This window comes from Channa argus, chromosome 18 (assembly GCF_033026475.1).
Source record: "Channa argus isolate prfri chromosome 18, Channa argus male v1.0, whole genome shotgun sequence".
In the NCBI taxonomy this organism is placed as follows: Eukaryota; Metazoa; Chordata; class Actinopteri; order Anabantiformes; family Channidae; genus Channa; species Channa argus.
Window position 1 is genome coordinate 5,872,648 of NC_090214.1, and position 18,193 is coordinate 5,890,840.

The window sequence follows — 18,193 nt, forward strand, 5'->3', positions numbered from 1 at the left end:
AAAGGATAATGACCAAATCACTGTAATTAGGTTATCAGTCAGACTGATCCTCCATTAGAATAACTGATGTATGACTGGTATTTACAAGCCACACGCTGAAGAACAGAAACTCTTGAAGCCACCACCTCTTCTCTCTCTCTCTCCATCTGTCATCTCTCTTGCATGTCCGGACCAGATGGGAACGTGCCCCTGGAGCGCTTTGACCTCATCTTGAATGAGACGGCGCGCCGTCTGAGCATGCTTCGCGCGAGTGTTGAGAGCCCGACGCTGAGCTCGAAGATCCAGAAGCTGCATTCAGCTGCCAAGGAACAGCAGAGCAGGTTGTCCCTCATCGAAAAGGACTTACAGGAGATCAGAGAGGAGAGAGACAGTCTCAGGGACATTGCCTTAAACTTGCCTCAGTCCTGCCCCCAGGCCTCAGGAGCAGGCAATGGCTAGATACTGTAGGTGATGTGGATGAAGTCATTTATATGACAGCTCAACATCAGAAACGTCTGGGAGGATTTTGTTAATAGAAGGGTCTGTGGTCACTTTTTATTCAGCTTCAAAAGAAATCTGTGATTTCCCCCCCTTTTTTTATTCTTCCTTCTTTCTGATTTTTGCCTAAAGGTACAATTTATGTTCTCACCCTGTAAATTGACACACACATCTCCACCAAATGATGCAGTTTTCCCCACTGTCTCCCATGATTTGGACATAATGTTCCTTCTGTTTTTTTGTTTCCATCATTTTTCCCCTCACACTCTCTTTACACCAACAGCATCCAAACTTTAATTTCACTATGAATAATAAGAAGGCATTCTGAATCGCTGAAGTGCACTGTCAAGTTTAAAATAATGCTGATTTCCCTTTGTGGGGGTAAAAGGTGTGTCTGACTGCTCCTCCAGACTGACAGATTCATTTACACTTGAGTTCTTTTTCATCACCGTGGCTTAATTAACAATTAGTCGTCTTGGCCTCAGTGGGATTCAGGTCAGGCTTCAATGGCACACAACCTGTGTTCAGGATTTTCACATTGCCTACCTCTCTGTTTTTATGGTTTCTCCGTTTCTTTTCTTTTCTGTGTCACCAAATGTTCAAACATCCATTGTGTTAGGCTCACGGCTGGTCGCGCTGTCTGACCTCAGGGCTAAAATGAATGGTGTTTGCGTAGCACGTATTCCGTTGGCAAGGCTGATCATGTGATGCAGTACCCACATTGTCTGAGAGACACAGTTTTTGTTCTTACGCTGAAAAGCAGACTACAAGCTACCAGTTACACATCTACATACTCCTAGTTATAGTACTTTTAGCCATGTTTTGAGTGCGTAAGGCCTTCAAACCATTACTCAATAAAAGAACGTTTTTCTACTTTTCTAGTTTTCATACTAAAATGTTTATGGACACTGCACTTTACAATAATATTGCAGCTGAAATAAAGCTTAACATTGTATATCATGGTACAACATTTCGGTGGTAACTCACTAAACAAAAAACAATTACAAAAATGTATTAAGTCTTTGGAAGATGTGCTTGCTGTTTCTGAACCTTCACCATGCAGTGGTGCGTCACTGAATTAGCCCTGATTAGTTATCTCGCATTTCAACTTATAGAGTGTGTTGTCTTTTGTTTTTTGCTGTGATTCAAGAACAGAGATACAGGCCCCGCGTCTGTACACACAGGGATGTGTCTTTGCTATGTGTAGTGTCTTCTGGATTCTCCATTAATAGCCTCAATTTTGTTTAACGTTAAAGCCCAATAAGCAGGATTTGATATTTTGGAAATCCCCTTTTACATCACAGTCTTCCTCTTCAACAGTGCTACACGTGCTATTGTGTCAAAGCTGTAGCTGTTACTGAGGCAGCAGAGAAAGCATCGGGAGCCCAAGATTGATGTCGATAATATTACTCATGTTAGAGTAATACTATAGGATTTTATAAAGGTATGACTTCATAGTTTTTAATTTCACATTAAAAAGTAAAAGTCCCAGGTTTCTGTACCAGTCTTTCTGGCCTTCTATCCGCTAAAAACCCTGCATCTTTACAATAAAGTTATATCTTGAATTAAACTTGCATGCTCGTTTTATTTCCATGCACTGGTCAAATTTTCCACACTTAGAAAGACCTAAGAAAACTTACAAATTATGGATTGCTTTGACAAAAAGTGACACTTGGCTTGGTTTTAATTTACAGGTGGAACAGCTCAGTGTCCATCCTGTCGCCTTGCATCTCTTTTGCCAACAGGTACCGTACAGGCTGATATTTACTCCTGTTCTGCCAGTCTCTCTTTCATTCATCTTTGCTTCATGGCCTTTTTCCCACTTTAAGTATTCCAGAGATTATGCCAGAGATGCCTTTACCTTATTACAAATCAGTGTAGCAAGCAGTTATTATTGTGTTAAACATCTACATACTGGGGCTTTAAATTTGACTAAACTACCGACATGATCCAGACTAGCTATTATCCCTTGTTTTTCAGTTTTTGTGCTTATATCAAGTAAGCACAAAGCAGTAGCTGGGTTATTACATAAATGTTTATTCATATATTTCCTCAAAAAATGTCAAACTTTTCCTTTAACCTCACTAAGCATTTATATTATTGTGGTCACATGCTCTTTCTGTAATGTGCTGTCTTGTAATAGTAGAAATAGAATGTGCACTATATAGAGGTTTTTTCTTTATATCCACTTTATGGTACAGACTGTATGCTGTCCCACATATTGGCCAAACACAATTGAAATAATTTATGAAATAGGTGGTCTGACATGTCAGGACTGAAAGGTGTACACCCCAAAAACCTGCTTTTCTTATTTAGTACATGTGATGTCAATGTATCAAAAGTTGCACAAGGTCAAAAACCAGCAGTGTCTCTGTGGAACTCTAGCAAGAAAATCAATTTTGTTTTCAGCAAGACTCTGGCAAAATACCACAATTACAAATTCAACCAAACTCCCCAAGTTTGATGGTATTCATGAAGAAAATCCATCATGTGGATAAATACAGCTCAAAGTTTGGGGAATTTGGAATATACAGTCATTTTTCCTCCAGTTCAGCAGCTAAGCAGAGATCAGTGTCAGTGCTGTGTTCATCACTGTTGAGAGGCAGTGAGCAGAATAGCAGAGTCCTCCGAGTCATTATGTTATTACAATATTAGTGCTTCCTATTGCAATGAATTCAAGCTTAATTCTGAAAGCTAAAAGAAAGGACGTGTCCATAGAGAACTACTTATTTGTGAGAAAATATTAAACAGTATAAGGAATGAAAGCTGTTATATTAAGTCCTCATTTGCTGGGATTTTGCTCACAGTTGGTTCAAACATATATAACTAATTAGGATTAATAAACCATCCTTTTAACCAAAACATCACATCTCTCTAGTGGTGCAGAGCAAAGGTTTCAAAACATTTGATTCAAGTGAAGCGAATGTGTTTGTCACATCCTATCACACAGATTTGACAAGAGACTTTGCTGCTGTTATTGCAAGTTCAAGAAGAGAGAAGAGAGCATTAGAGAAACACTCACTTCAGTTTGATCTCATATCTTTTCAACTCCCCCAAAACCTTCTTCCACCTGCAATGTGTGTCTTTCAGTGTTAGATCAGCTAATTTCCAAATGTACAGTAGCACAGCTCCATCAGTATTAAACACCACATTCTCATTAGAGTATCGGGGATGGGAGTTCTATTCATTAAAAATGCTTGAAAATGATTTTTAAGGTTTCATGTAGTCAAGACATTTGGAGCAAACAAAATGTTAAAAGGAAAATAGAGTGCAGCTCCTTGCTAAATCTTCCCATAGGCCTGTAGTGAAGGTTTTTTTAATTAGAAATTATGTTTTTTCTATTCATGCCTGACTTAAGGAGAAAAGATTTAAAGTTGGGTGATTTCCCTACAGTGATGCTCAGTTTGCCTCGTCTTTTTTTTTTATTATGTTTAAAGTGTCAGTCTGATATAATATTGTTGACTGTGGGCAGAATAGTGGTGGAGTGGTTATCACACCCACTTCACAGTCACAAGGTCATGTGAACAGGTGAGCAGCCTTGAGTTTCCTCCAGCCCCAGATACAACATGCAGTTGCGTCAGTTGGTGACTCTAAATGAGCGTGTGTGTGTGTGTGTGTGTGTGTGTGAAGGATTGTTTCTTAGGCTCCAGTCCCCCATCACCAAACAAAAACAGTGAAGATAACAGGAAAGTAACTGGTTGCTAAGTTAGTTGCACTTATAAGGGGATGAGGTAAACTGTATTTACCAATTGCATTTTCTAGTCATTTTTTTAAAATGTGAGTTCGATTTCAGACAAAGATCAACATAAAGATGTGTTTCCAACCTAAAAAAGTTTAAAACTAAAAAATGTCTGTATTTTTCATGATTCAGTTTAAAGACAGAGTATAACTCTTTAGCCCAATGGACACAACTTCAGCAAGCTTGGACTTGCTGCCATATTCTTAAGCTACTCTGTAAATCATTTCAAGTTTGTTAAACCTTGGACAAGTAACTTGAACATTTTGTAAAAAAAATAAAAAATAAAAAAATGAAAACTAAATCACTTTGACATAAAGAGCTTTCAGCTGCAGCTGCAAAGACAACTTCTGACGTCTGCTACTGTGGGGTGTTAATTCAACACTAATCGTTATGATGGTTATTTCTGCTAATAGACTAGAATTTGAATTAACATGAAATTAACAAAATTTACATTAAGTTAAGGAGAAAATCTTATTTAATTCGACTAAATTCCTGTATGATGATGATTTAAACACCTCAACTTTAGATGTTGTTGGTTTTTGGTGGTGTGGCAAAAAATTAGCTGCTCTCTGACATATAGGAACCTTCATATTTTCTACTTTGTGTGTCAAGGTGTGAGCCGACAGTATGTGACACATGGCATATGTTGGATGTCATGCGACACACTAACAATGAAAAAAACGCTGTGGCTTATTAATTTCTCCTTAAGACAAACATGCAAATGTCAAATTAGCTGCTTTGAAATCCACCAAAACAAGGAACACAGATGCCTGGCAATGGTCTTAGCAGGCAACACAACTGCAAATCCTTAACATCAAAGATAATTACTGACACAACACCCACCGTGCCTCTCGTCCCCCTTCACAGCTACTCATTAAAGCAACTCAAAAAAGGAAACTAAATAAGTGTGTGCCCAACCAAAAATATCCTCTCTTATCCATGCCAAACGTACCCTGCCCCATGTACTGTGAGATAAATCCAAGAGCTGCTTTTTTTCCTCTTCCTTTTATTTGCTTTCATATCAATCACACAGGAGCTGAGGATGTCAGCGTGCTGTAAGTGGGGTGTATAGATTAAATAAGCTCACAACAAGAACAAAATGTCATATGTTTCAAAAATACATCAGAAACCACAGGTTTGAAAAAGGTATTTGTCCTGTATGTGACTCATTTTTATATATACAAACAAAAGGTTTGCAGTTATGAAAATGTTGTGTTCATACTCACGAGATTGTTTGTCATAGTACAAAAAAGTCTGCAATATGCCCCATGTTCTACTGGGCTGCACAGCATCTGTACACATCTGTATACACTTGCTCACATGCTTATCGGTACCATGAATACAACCCTTCGGTGTGATGTCATTAATGCCTGTCCTGATGAAGGAGAAGTCAGACTCTCGTGTGACGAGACTGAAAATGGCTCGGCTCCCAGCATTGCAACAAGTGGAATCATTCACGTTAAAACTATAAAGAGAAAGGTTTCGTGTGATGAAACCTGATGCCTCAAGTCCTGCTGCATTTCCCACTGAAGATGAACACACTGTGCCTCCTGTTGGGAATTGTAAAGCTTTAGAGGAACTCGAATTAAACCATGAAAGCTTTCATGGTTTAATTCGAGTTCCTGACGTGTGTGTGTGTGTGTGTGTGTGTGTGTGTGTGTGTGTAGAGTGAACATGTTTTGAATAAATTGGCAGATAAGAGGAGATTTAGATCAGCGCAATAAAGGCAAACACAAAATCATTTGCAGAAAAACAAGCCACTGTACACATGGTGCCAAAATGAGTCCACCGAATAAACATGGATGATTGATGGGAAAGCTGACCATCAATTTTGCATGTATGATACTAAACATTTAGTTTAAGCTCATTTTATGCATTGAAAATATAACTTTAATTATCCTGTGGGGCTGTGATTTCGGTTATAACAAGGTCCCGTGCATGTGCAGCTAACACTGGCTTGCTTCTACTTACTGCTGAAAAAAGTGATGGTAATTCTGAGCATATGAGCCAATCTTGTTATTTTTTTTTTTTATTCAATATGTTACCATTTGGACCAGTGTGTCTGATGTGTTTTTATAGTTTCTGGAGTTCTACAAGCTAATCCAGGTTGCAGACTGACACTAAATGTAAACATACTTCATTGTTGAAAATACTGGTGGATATATCAACTCGACTCTTATTGGGGAGAACTTAGTGGGAAAAAAATTATATTTTTATTTTACCTCAAGTAATGTGATAGTTTCTGTTCTTTATCAGACGTTCACTTCAACATAGAACATACAGTGCCTCGCAGTATTTTATTGGGATTGTATGTGATAGACGAACACAAAGTGGTGCATAACTGTGAAGTGAAACGAAAATGATGAATGGTTTTAAGAATTTTTTTACAAATAAGTATCTGAAAAGTGTGGCCCCTGAGTCAATACTTTGTAAAACCGCCTTTTACAGCTGCAGGTCTTTTGGGATTTGTCTCTACCAGCTTTGCACATCTAGAGAGGGAAATATTTCCCCATTCTTCTTTGCAAAATAGCTCAAGCTCAGTCAGATTGGATGGAGAGCGTCTGTGAACAGCAATTTTCAGATCTTGCCACAGATTCTCAATTGGATTGAGGTCTGGACTTTGACTGGGTCATCCTAACAAATGAATATGCTTTGATCTAAACCATCACATTGTAGCTCTGGCTGCATGTTTAGGGTTGTTGTCCTGCTGGAAGGTGAACCTCCTCACCAGTCCCAAGTCTTTTGCAGACTAACAGGTTTTCTTCTAAGATCGCCCTGTATTTGGCTCCATCCATCTTTCCATCAACTCTGACCGTGTCCCTGCTGAAGAAAAGCATCCCCACAACATGATGCTGCCACCGCCATGTTTCACGGTGGGGATGGTTCGTTCAGGGGGATGTGCAGTGTTAGGTTTCAGCCACACACAGCATTTTGCATTTAGGCCAAAAAGTTACATTTTGGTCTCATCTGACCAGAGAAACTTCTTCCACATGTTTGCTGTCCCCCCCCACATAGCTTGTGGGGACCTCTTATGGCTTTCTTTCCACAATGGCTTTCTTCTTGCCACTCTTCCATAAAGGCCAGATTTGTGGAGTGTATGACTAATAGTTGTCCTGTGCACAGATTCTCCCACCTGAGCTGTGGATCTCTGCTGCTGAGGGCTTCACAGAATTACACACAGTCTGTTTACTAATTAGGTGACTTCGGAAGACAATTGGTTCCACTGGATTGTAGTCAGTGGTATCAGAGTAAAGGGGGCAAAATACAAATGCAGGCTACACTTTTCAGATATTTATTTTTAAATAATTTTGAAAACCATTTATCATTCTCCTTTCACTTCACAATTATGTGGCACTGAGTGTTGGTCTATCACATAAAATCCCAATAAAATATGTTTATGTTTGTAAAAATTCCAGGGGGGCGTGAATACTTTTGCAATGTGTTTAAAAGCCAAATGTGGAGATAATAGGGCAATAATAAAATCCTTGTATGGGATTTTCTCTACCTGTTTTGGGAGGAGAACACTTTCAGGTTCGTAATTCTTTTGGCAAGTTGTCAGATTGAAATGTTGGTTGAAGAGAAAAGGTGACGTGTGATAATTATCTCTGAATAGAGGCAGGCAGACAATAAAGACACACAGTCTCCTCCTTGCTCTCCTCACAATTTTTTTCATTTATTATCATTTTAAAGGAAATTCATCCATTATCTTTGTAGGATCACACAGTGTAACGTGTGTCGCAGATGTCTGTAAAGATTAGGATTTTCTTTCTCTGTGGTGAAAGCAGACATAATTGTGCTTGGGAGAGATTCACTTGCGTGACAGCGACTTGAAGTTTGGAAACTCTCTGAGGTGACATAGCTTTATTTAGCCCCGGTTCAACCCACTCTGGTGGAGGTTTTGTGCTCTAAAACATGCACCTGCTGGGGGAAGATGACTCATAGCTGTAGGCTAATTAAAACATGTAAGAAACTTTTTAGGTTGCAAGGCGTCTGGGTTATAAACGTCTGCAGATACTGTATTAATACCTTGAAGATTACAGAAAAAACTGTTCTGAAAGCTGCTTCCTTTTCTTACCCACTTATCAATATATTTTGGTGTTTTCTTATTTTGAAAATATATCATTTAAGTCAAACACCAGATGATACGATATTTATTATTAGTTTTCACTGAAATGACGCATCACAGGGTCACTCCATCAAAATCACAAACACTTAATGTATCCAAAAAAATTGACAGAAAATCTTTTAAAAGTTGAAGAGCTCAGTCAAAAAGGTAAAAAATGAGCCAAATGACATAAAAAAAAAATACACGACCAAAAAAGATGAAACACTATGCCAGGCAGATCAAAATGACCAAATGATATTTAAAATGAATATTTACTTCATCTGTAAATGAATTGGTTCCACTTCCTCCGACTGTAGTTTTTGTTAGTAAAACACTTTTGCACGTAAGACTGGTTGGTTAAGAGATTTCGTGGACCTGGTGGGGCCGGGGAACTGCTGGACTTCCTGTGAACAGATGCATGTATGATGGAGGTGCTCCCTCATCAATCAAGAACGCGGGAGTTTGATGTGCCTGCAGAAGACATATTTGTGTTTGGACAAATTACAGGTCTCTAATCCAGGAACATTGCATGTTTGTGTACAGAAATATTCCATAAATTTGTGTAGAGCTTCTTGTTTTACAAGTTAGTAATCGAATATCCTGAAATGATTTGTCTTTCTGCAAAAAACAATCATGAAAAATGTGACATTTCTGGAGAATTAAACCCAGCAGGAGCATATAAAACGTAACTATGTCCTAAGTAGAGGCCACGTGCTGCCCCACAGGGTGTGGACAATGACAAATGATAAGCGCTAAGAGAAATATATCTGCCTTATAAATAAGGATCAAACCATGGCAGCGCTTGTGGGGCTGCGTGAAAAAAGTATATTGCCATCGTGTCAGAAAGTGGCAAGAGAGGTCAGACGCAATAAAATTGCACAATTATCACAAACCCCAGAAATTAGTAAGTCATTAGACCCCCCGAGGAGAGAACATGAGTCAGCGCTGTAGAGCAGGCTTGGCCGTGACTGGAATTTTTGCTGTACGACTTGCAAATGGGCAAAACTGGACAAAATGATAATGAATCAGGTCACAAACAATAGTAGCCTTATGAATTGTGGTTCAAAGACGAATAAAACACAAGGAAAACTGAGGCTGTTTCTCTGCCGGAGAGGTGAGTGCAGTTTACATTATCGGGCATTTATTAGCTGGACTATTGCTGTCAGGGGGACCTGTATAGTCTCAACAAGTCCACTTTGTGAAAAACAGCCAGTTCTGAGCTGTGAACATCTGAGACTTCACAAGACAGAAGCCCAACTGGTTCTTTATGTGTTTTATACAGCTAAAAGATGTTTCTTTCTTTTTTTTTTTTTCCAGGTGCTTCATTCTGATTGAAGACCTGTCGTTTTTATTTCATTCTGTAAATGCAGCCCACTGCTGGAAGACATGGGACACTTAGCATTCAGTAAATCACCCGCTTTTTTATTATCATTTAGAAGCTGCAATGAAGTTTAATCATTCAACTTTCTAATAACAAATACTCTTTTGTTATTCTGACAAATGGACAAGTCAAGATTTTTCATTAAAGCTTTTAAATGACACTGGTACCTTGATTAAAGTTAAAGCTGCGATAATCAATATTTTTATATTAGCAATAGATCAGTTGGTTATGTAATATGAAGAAGGTGATGAACCTGCAGATATCACCTACTACCCCCTAACTCTGCCGTCATCCTCATCTCCACAAAGCTTTTTAGCCTTTTGTAGCAATCTGAGTTTTGCAACCAGCAACGTCATGGCTTTATTTCCCCCCCACAGCTGTCATTAGCCCTCATTACTGTTTTCAGCTGCAGCAGACATCTGTTTCCAGCAATAAAAAAAAAAAAGAAATCTAAAAACTGTGTGTACACCACCTTCTGAACACAAAACCACAGACACATACAGTTAGTGACAAGCTGGTAAACACAGTGGAGCATTTACCAGACGAAAGAAATTCCCACGTACCAACTTAAAAGGTGAGGATATGTCAGTGTTGTGCTTACAGCTTGTTTCCGCTCCAAGTAGCAGCCCTAGGTCCAAGCCGGTTTCAAATTATAATATTCAATGCCAGATAAAAGCAAGCAAATACATTTAATGTCTGAATAATTAAAAAAAAGCAAAATGCGCACCTGCACAAGCACTAGAGAAAGAGGTTTTTATTGTATTTCACGTCCTCTATAATTAATCCCCCCTTCTGCTTATCCTACAAAACACCAACAAATGTTGAAATAAGTCGCCAGAATGATTTGGCCTCGCTCTCTCTGACTCTGCTGTGCCCTGACGTGCTCTCGAGCTGCCTGGACACGCCAGACAAATAAAGAAAAGATACACATGAGCCGAGTAAAAAGGGTAATACCCACTTCAAACACCACTTCCCACTAATCTCTACATGCTCTCAACCTTCACACAGTGAAGGTATAGTGCTGACACCCGGATGCTGACACAACCCACCGTGCCCAGCTTTCCAGAGTGGTATGGGTGGGAGGGCAGTAGACTAGAAAGAGATTGTTCCACTCACGAAGAAAGACACAAGAGTCTGCAGCTGTCTGCACTTTTGCCCAGCACATGTCCTTTTCCACAGATAGCAATGCTTTGTGAAACCTGTCTCCTGCCCAATCACGATTCATCCTACCCGGACAACACGTGAGTCATTTCTGCACACTGTATCTCTGGGAAGATTTAAAGTGAAAGCCTTTGTAACATTTCGAATATTTCAATCAGATAATGTTGTGATATTGGAGACAAGTGTTTGTCTGGAAAGAAGCACAATATCTTTAGATACTGTTGCTACAGCCGTTTCACTCATATGCAGTTTGCAGTGTTATCAAGGGCAGATTGTTGTTCATTTCTTAAACTATTTATTCTTTCATTCAGGCAAAGGTGGACATATGACCATGGCTATGGACTTTGAAAGCTGAAACAAAGCCTGTTGCTGGTGAATTAAATTGGAAACACTGAAGAACTCTGGCTAATCGTTGTTAGATGGTTTCAGCTGGCCCCATTTTTAAATGTAAATCTCAGAGGCCTTAAGAGCTACATGGATAATTTCACGCCAAATCAATGGTGCTAAAGCCAGAATGTCCCGAGCAACAAGTCCACATCCTCATGAGATGGTGATCCATGTTAATACATGTTAGCAGAAAGCAAAGACGCCTGAGTGAAACAAGAACTTCTGTGTTCCGTAAGAATCCCATTTGAAATCATGGTTACATTTGTACTAAGATAAACAAAACTCCAGGCTTGAATCTGAGCCTTATTAAATGATGTCATGTGGCTCAGTCCATATGTTCACATAATGATGGCATTTAAAAAAAAAAGAGAGAAAGATTTTGATTGGTTCATTTAGTATTTCAGCTTCTTGGCAGCCTTTAACAAACATCCTTTGCCATAATCCCAGCCCCATGATGTTGGCTGTGTTACTGAAGTCCTTTATCCACCACTCATACTAAGCTCTGATGTCTTCAAGGACCCACCCACTGTGGAAAAGCAACTTTTGATGTAACCTGGAACCCTGCTAATTATTTTGTGAGTCTTTTTTTTTCCTCTTTTTTTGATTTTTGTAGCAGCTGGTTAGTTGGACGTGCTAACAGGTTTACATCTTAGACCAGACGAACATATTTGTTTTTGTCTTTTTGGGTTTGAAAATGCTAAAAAAAAAAAAAAAAATCACCACCCTTCAAACTCTTTTGATTCTGAGTGAGGTTTACAAAAAAAACAGGTGGCGGATGTTTGGGAAACCTTGTGTACTTGTGTGTCAGGCCTCTCAAGGGTCCGTTTGACATTCATTTGTCATTAATTTATGGCAACTTTAATTGCTTCCCACTTGTTTTATTATTTACATATTTGTACAACAGGGGAACAGGCTTCAAAACTTAAGTGGAACCAAAAGTTTCCACCTTGAATCAATAGATTCAGAGACAGTGGGTGGGACTGTGCCCACCGAGTGCTCACATGCACACAGATATAACACGTATGCAAAAACTGCAATATATAGTACGTGGGCTGTGCTGTGACAGTTGCCACGAATTGCCATTTTATGTACTTGTCAAGACGTATGAGTGCAAACAATGTAATGTTGCTACATTACTAATGTTAGGACACTGCCAGCCCACTGCTGGGTAATATGACCAAAGAATGTACACAAACGTCTGGGTTACACACTGGACAAACATCCGCGACTCACTGAAGGACTGAAGCTAGTCAGTTCAAGCTACAGGGGTAAGGCCTCGGTAAAGGCACCATTCCCCAACCTGGCTCCAAAACCAGGCTCAGGTGTGTTTATAGTGGACACTGTTCTCTGTACTGGCTCCTCATCTGATGGCAGTTTGCCTCAGGTGTCCCTAACAGGAGATCATGTTCCTGGAAACATTGCTCGCAGGATTGCTGACACACACACGTGGTCCACCAAGATAAAGGTTGCAAAAAGGTGGTTCATTCACCAGCGGAGGTAAGAAGGATCACAGGACTGACCTTAGTTAAGGGCATCGGCTGCAGTAATACAGATTTTTGTGTTGCACAGAGAGCTCAGGCTACCAGCTAAAAACCTCAATTAACAGCTCAGTCTTAAGTCTGACACGGACCAAACGTCACACGCTTTGGGCTGCCACCAACACAACGCACACACAAGCATACGAGACAAGTTTCTTCCAGACGATGGCTGATTACACTCTGCTTGATAAAGGGGGAGGCTTCAGCCGGGGTCCGGGCTGCTGCTTCTCCACGCTCGTCACGCCGTTTGTGGATTTGTTCATGCCTGCGTCTGAAAAGCTGAACAGTTGTCCTGTATTTATCCAACATTTGGATGATGTTTCCATTGTGGGTAGAACACCCACACAGACATGTCCCATGTGGGAATTCCTGTCAAACAGGCAGAAAAATGAGTTCTCTGAGGCTCAGATGAAGACATAATAAATGATGCTGAACCAGAATAAACAATTAGTGTTTAGTAGCTGGCATAATGGGGTTTTCAGAGCTGCTCCTGTTGTGACCTTTACTTTGACAAACACTGCGAAAATAGATGGATGGATTGACGTGTGCTCATTTGTCATTATTTCATGCTTTTACCATGGAAGATGATGACACAGTCCAAACAGAGATTAAGTTAATATCACTAACACCTGAAATCACTTTGAAGCAGCGAATTCGTCACTGATAAGTAATTGCAATACAATAAAGAAACTTGTCCTACTTTTAATTACCTACATAATTTACCGATTGCACAAACATCATGATGCTAATCCTCGTATAACGTGATTCGAAGCAAAGTATTAAGGTAAAGTGATGATATACTTTCCGTCTATGCTACTGCATATCTGCTGAGGAACGGGACGAGATGTAAAGATCAACAGATGTTTCTTAGCACGTTTCCTCATCTTACTTCAGCAGTCGCAGCACTTCAGCATTTGAGCTGTGAAGCATGGATGAGTCCACATTATCACAGAGGCCCTGCAAGTTAATTTGAAATGAATCTTTTTCATACACAGGCTCAGTGGGGTGAGACAATTATCTACAAGGTTTTTTGTTTTTTGTTTTTTGTCCTGTTCAGCTTTTTCACATTGTGGTGAACTTCTTGTGGATTTTTAAGTTGGGATTTATGAAAGAATTGAGTTTTATCTTTGTAAGCTCAGCATGAAACTTTGTGAACTAAGTCTCTTACTGTACTAAGTATATGTGCTTAGAAAACTACTGACTGACGGCTGCTGAATTGTTTCACCCTTTACTCCTTATGATTGGCTACGGTTTGGTGTTTCCCTACCTTCATCTGAACATTTACCTCCCTGGTGTTTAGCAACAAGCATCAGGCACAGATAGCTCCACCTGCAGACGCCTGTGATAGATAAGGGGATTATATTCCATGTCTAAATAAGTGTCAATATTGTATTCCCTATTTCTCATTCCATAGTTTGCATTCTTCTGTGTTCTCCTTTCTTTTTTTTTTACCAACTGTTCTGTTGGGATCCTTTAACATTTGCTACATTTTTTTGTGACTGACTTCATTTACCGTCTGTCTTTGTGATAACATATTGTATCTAATAAAAAATAAATGGTCCCTCTGTTACAGAGGCAACAGCAGTGTGAATCAATGCTGCCCCCACATGGTGTGTTTGGCTGTCAATACCAAATAAAGATAATACATTTGAAAAACAGCACTGGCTTCGCTGCTGATTGTTTCCTTCAGCCAGTGGGTCGCTGAGATTCGATGCGCATGGTTGCCATTATTTGTTTATGAATGCTCTAATCAAGACAATTGCCAAATTAGCAACAAATTCACAGTCTCCTTCTTTGTTTTCAGGATTTGCTGCTATCTGAACTTCTTCTCAGGCTGTACAGCCTGTCGTGTCCTCGTTCCTCTCACTGCTGACCCTCAGTTGTCTCACCTCATACAACTCACACACTCCCCCATCCCTTTCCATCCACTTCGCATCTTCTCCATCGTATCCTTTCCTCTCACTTTTTCAAACCTGACGAAACCTTTTTCTCACCTCATTTCCGCGCCGCCATTCATCCCTCTCCTCTGCCCACCCAGCACTGTGTCTCCTACGTTTCACAGCCTTCAGGGATGCAATTACCCTTTTAACCTTTGATCTATTTCACTTACAACCTCCTTTTTTCACATTAACATTGCTTTCTGAGCAGGTGCACAGCAACTCATCTCCACCATCGTACCTGCTGCCTGCCCCCCATCTAACACCCATGCTGTCAGATCATCAGTTCTAATTGTTGTTACCGTGTATGACTTCAAATTGCAGATATTTCCTTTTTATCCTCACACTGCTGGACACAGCACTCTGTCTCCTCGCTGGACTGTTTTCCGTTCACCGTGACCCTGACCCTCAGTTACCTTTGACACTTTGAACCAGCAGATGTTCTCTGTTGTGGTTTGAAGTGGTAGTGCCTTGAATGTAGCAGCTTATATCTATAATTTCCCCATTGGTTTAGGGCTGGATAATATGCAACAAATGTAGCTCAACCTTTTTTTTTTTATATCAGTCAATATTGATAATTATCACCGCATAATTCAAAAAACAATCCTTTACTTCAAGAGTTTGTTAGCGTTGCTACTCTAACATCTTGTATTATTTCCTCCCTATGTTTTCAGACACACTTCACAAATGACAAACCTTTTTTGTCGCTGAGACATCTCCTAACAACCGACAAAAAGCAATAACATGAACTTCAAAGTTTCATTCCTGTTTAATTTCTATTTGTTCCAAATTGTCTTGCATTAACGAGGTCATATTTTATATAATCGCACACTAACCGTTGTAACTTGGACAAATATCTAGACCTCAACCCTGTCAAAGACCAGCTCAGGTAAATCGTTCTGATCCCGCGGCCTAGTTGAGATTCAGTTTCCTCTTTCAGTAAGCACCCTATCACAGATAGATGCTCTACAATTCCATCTGTCAACAACTTGTACTACAAAACAAAGAGAAAAGATCTGTAGGCCGCCCATCTGTGAATATCAACAATATGAGGCAGCCAGAAATCACTGGGAGGGGAACATATTATGTATAATTTGAAAGTTTTTTGCAGTCTGTTGGAGTTAATAGCAGACTGTGGTGTTGCCAAGGTCATAATTTATTTAAAAACCAAGCAGCCCGATTATCTAGCACTAAATTAATGAATGGAAGAAGAAAAAAAAACAGTAAATGTAAGCTCTGAGAGTAGAGTCTCATTGGTGCCGTCTGGCTGATATAAAAGGAGACCAGTAGACCTTTTCATGTAAATCAGAATGTGGAGAACTGTCTCCTGTAATAAAACTCAAGGCACTGTGACAAACTGAATAAACTGACTTTCAAATACACGCACATAAAACACTCAAAACATGTTTTGTCACTTATGTAAATTTCAGGTTTGGCTGTACAGCCTCAGTGACAACAAACACAGCTTTGTGCTTGTTTTCTGAGTATGAAATGTAGCATTGTGTGAATCAAAATGTCTTCATTATCACAAACAAACGTGACTTTTGATTGCACTGTATTTACCTGTTTTTTTCCCCTTTCTTATTTTGACCTAAGACATAAATTGAGAAATGTACTGATTCCTGATAAATGTTGTTCCTTTGTTTTTCTGCGTTTTGATTCGCAGAATTGTGTTTTCCTCTAGGTTTAATGGTGCTCTGGTGTTTGTGGGTGTGATATTACTCCTGGATTATCGTACTGCACATAAATTACTAATCTAATTAATTAGGGGAGAAAAATGTTTCTTTCCCCATAAAACTGTGAATGAACAGCAACAAGTCATGCTTATCTGAAACAGGCTATTAGGGAAGAATAGCTGACAGTTACACTCTAAATGACTTTCACAATGCCTAGATTATTAGACAATGAATGTGACACCATTCACACTTGAATCCCATTAGGAAACAAATGTTATCCAATAAACCTAAAAACATCCTGCACAAAGATCGTTGATTTAGGAATGAATAAACAGAATAAATGACACAGTTTTATACTAACGCTTAACTACAGGGACAGTTTAGTAGATATGTGTAGATGAGATTTTCCCTTTCTAACCCTGCAAACCAGATACTGCTAATGAACTGTACTGTTGTAATGACGTTATGTCACCTAATGACCACAGGGGGGCGACACATTACATGCACATACATCTTGATGCTTTTTATTTTTTAATAAGTAAATGTTCTAATGACATTGACTTACATTATTAAAAAAAGCTGAAAGTTACTTTATGTATAGATTTGTCATTAATATATTTATAAAACCTTTGAATAAAGGGAGAAAAATATTACATAACACATTAAAGTGCGACTTTCTTTGATTACATCATTTTTTATTCATTAAGTGAGTCAAACACACACTGTTAGAAATGTGAATTTTGTCTTGTTTGCATGGATGGAGTACTGAATTGGCACAGGCACAGAGGCCTAAAGAAAAGGGGCACCCTAGCCCAGAGCCTATGTGAGAAACGAGTATTAATACTTTTAGTTTGAAAGTCACTGGGCTTAGTTAAAAGACCCAAAATGATCAAATAGGAACCGAGTGCAGTAACACAAAATGTACCAAAAGACACATTTATCCAATAGACAAAAACAACAACCAAAAATAAAGAAAAACTAACTAAACTAACAAAAATCACACAAGGACCTCATTTGTAATTTTGTTTCTCTTTTAGTTTGGAGGTTTTATTTTGGAGGGGTGGGTATGGGACTTTTACCTGTCTATGAGCAGGGGCCCATTTTCTATCAATGCCTCACGTACTGAACCTACCTATTGGTTTTACACTTTATATTAATTTGTCCACACAGCCAGGCTGCATAAAAAGAAGCAGCAGCAAAAACTACAGACCCTGAGATTTGAGAGTTGCAATGTTGCTTAAACAGTTGGAACCACAGCTGAACGTAATCTCTTACATGAAGGAAGGATTTATTGCAGGGATTTGTATCATACTGCACCAGCTTTAACATGGTATAGTTTATAAACTGTAGACAACCTCATTTTTTTGGATGAAATTATTCACAATTATGAATATACAACTCTAAACAGAGCTTAATGGTTTAAGGTTTTCGATGTCAATGTATTGTGCAATATGTTGTGTTTCACTGATGGAGCCTTATGTATTGTTTATACCGGGGACTGGGAAAAGTTTACTATAAGTTTACGTAACTTTGAGACACATTGATTGACTGCTGTTGGATAATACAAATGTGTTAATGTACAATAACAGTTTCAGTTTATGGATTTCTTTTTTTTATGCTACAGCCACACATTGAAACATTATTTTAAGAGGCACAAAGCATTGGGTCGTGATGGGGATCAGAACCAGTCATAAGCAAAGAAATAGTTATTTAACTGAAACTTATAACATGATATACATGCAGCTGGCTATATCACCGGTTTTCAATTTTGCCGCGTAATGGCATAAAATAG

At 39.1% G+C, this 18,193-nt stretch overlaps 1 protein-coding gene across 1 annotated transcript in view; it reads left to right on the forward strand.

The window, feature by feature from the left end:
* lamc3 (laminin, gamma 3) overlaps positions 1-2,642 on the forward strand; it is an 87,731-nt gene extending 85,089 nt beyond the window's left edge. The window contains exon 27 of the mRNA XM_067484821.1: positions 176-2,642. Within this exon, the coding sequence (XP_067340922.1) occupies positions 176-438 (263 nt within the window). The 3' untranslated portion in view covers positions 439-2,642. The remainder of the gene's footprint in view (positions 1-175) is intronic.
* The last annotated feature ends 15,551 nt before the right edge of the window (positions 2,643-18,193 follow it).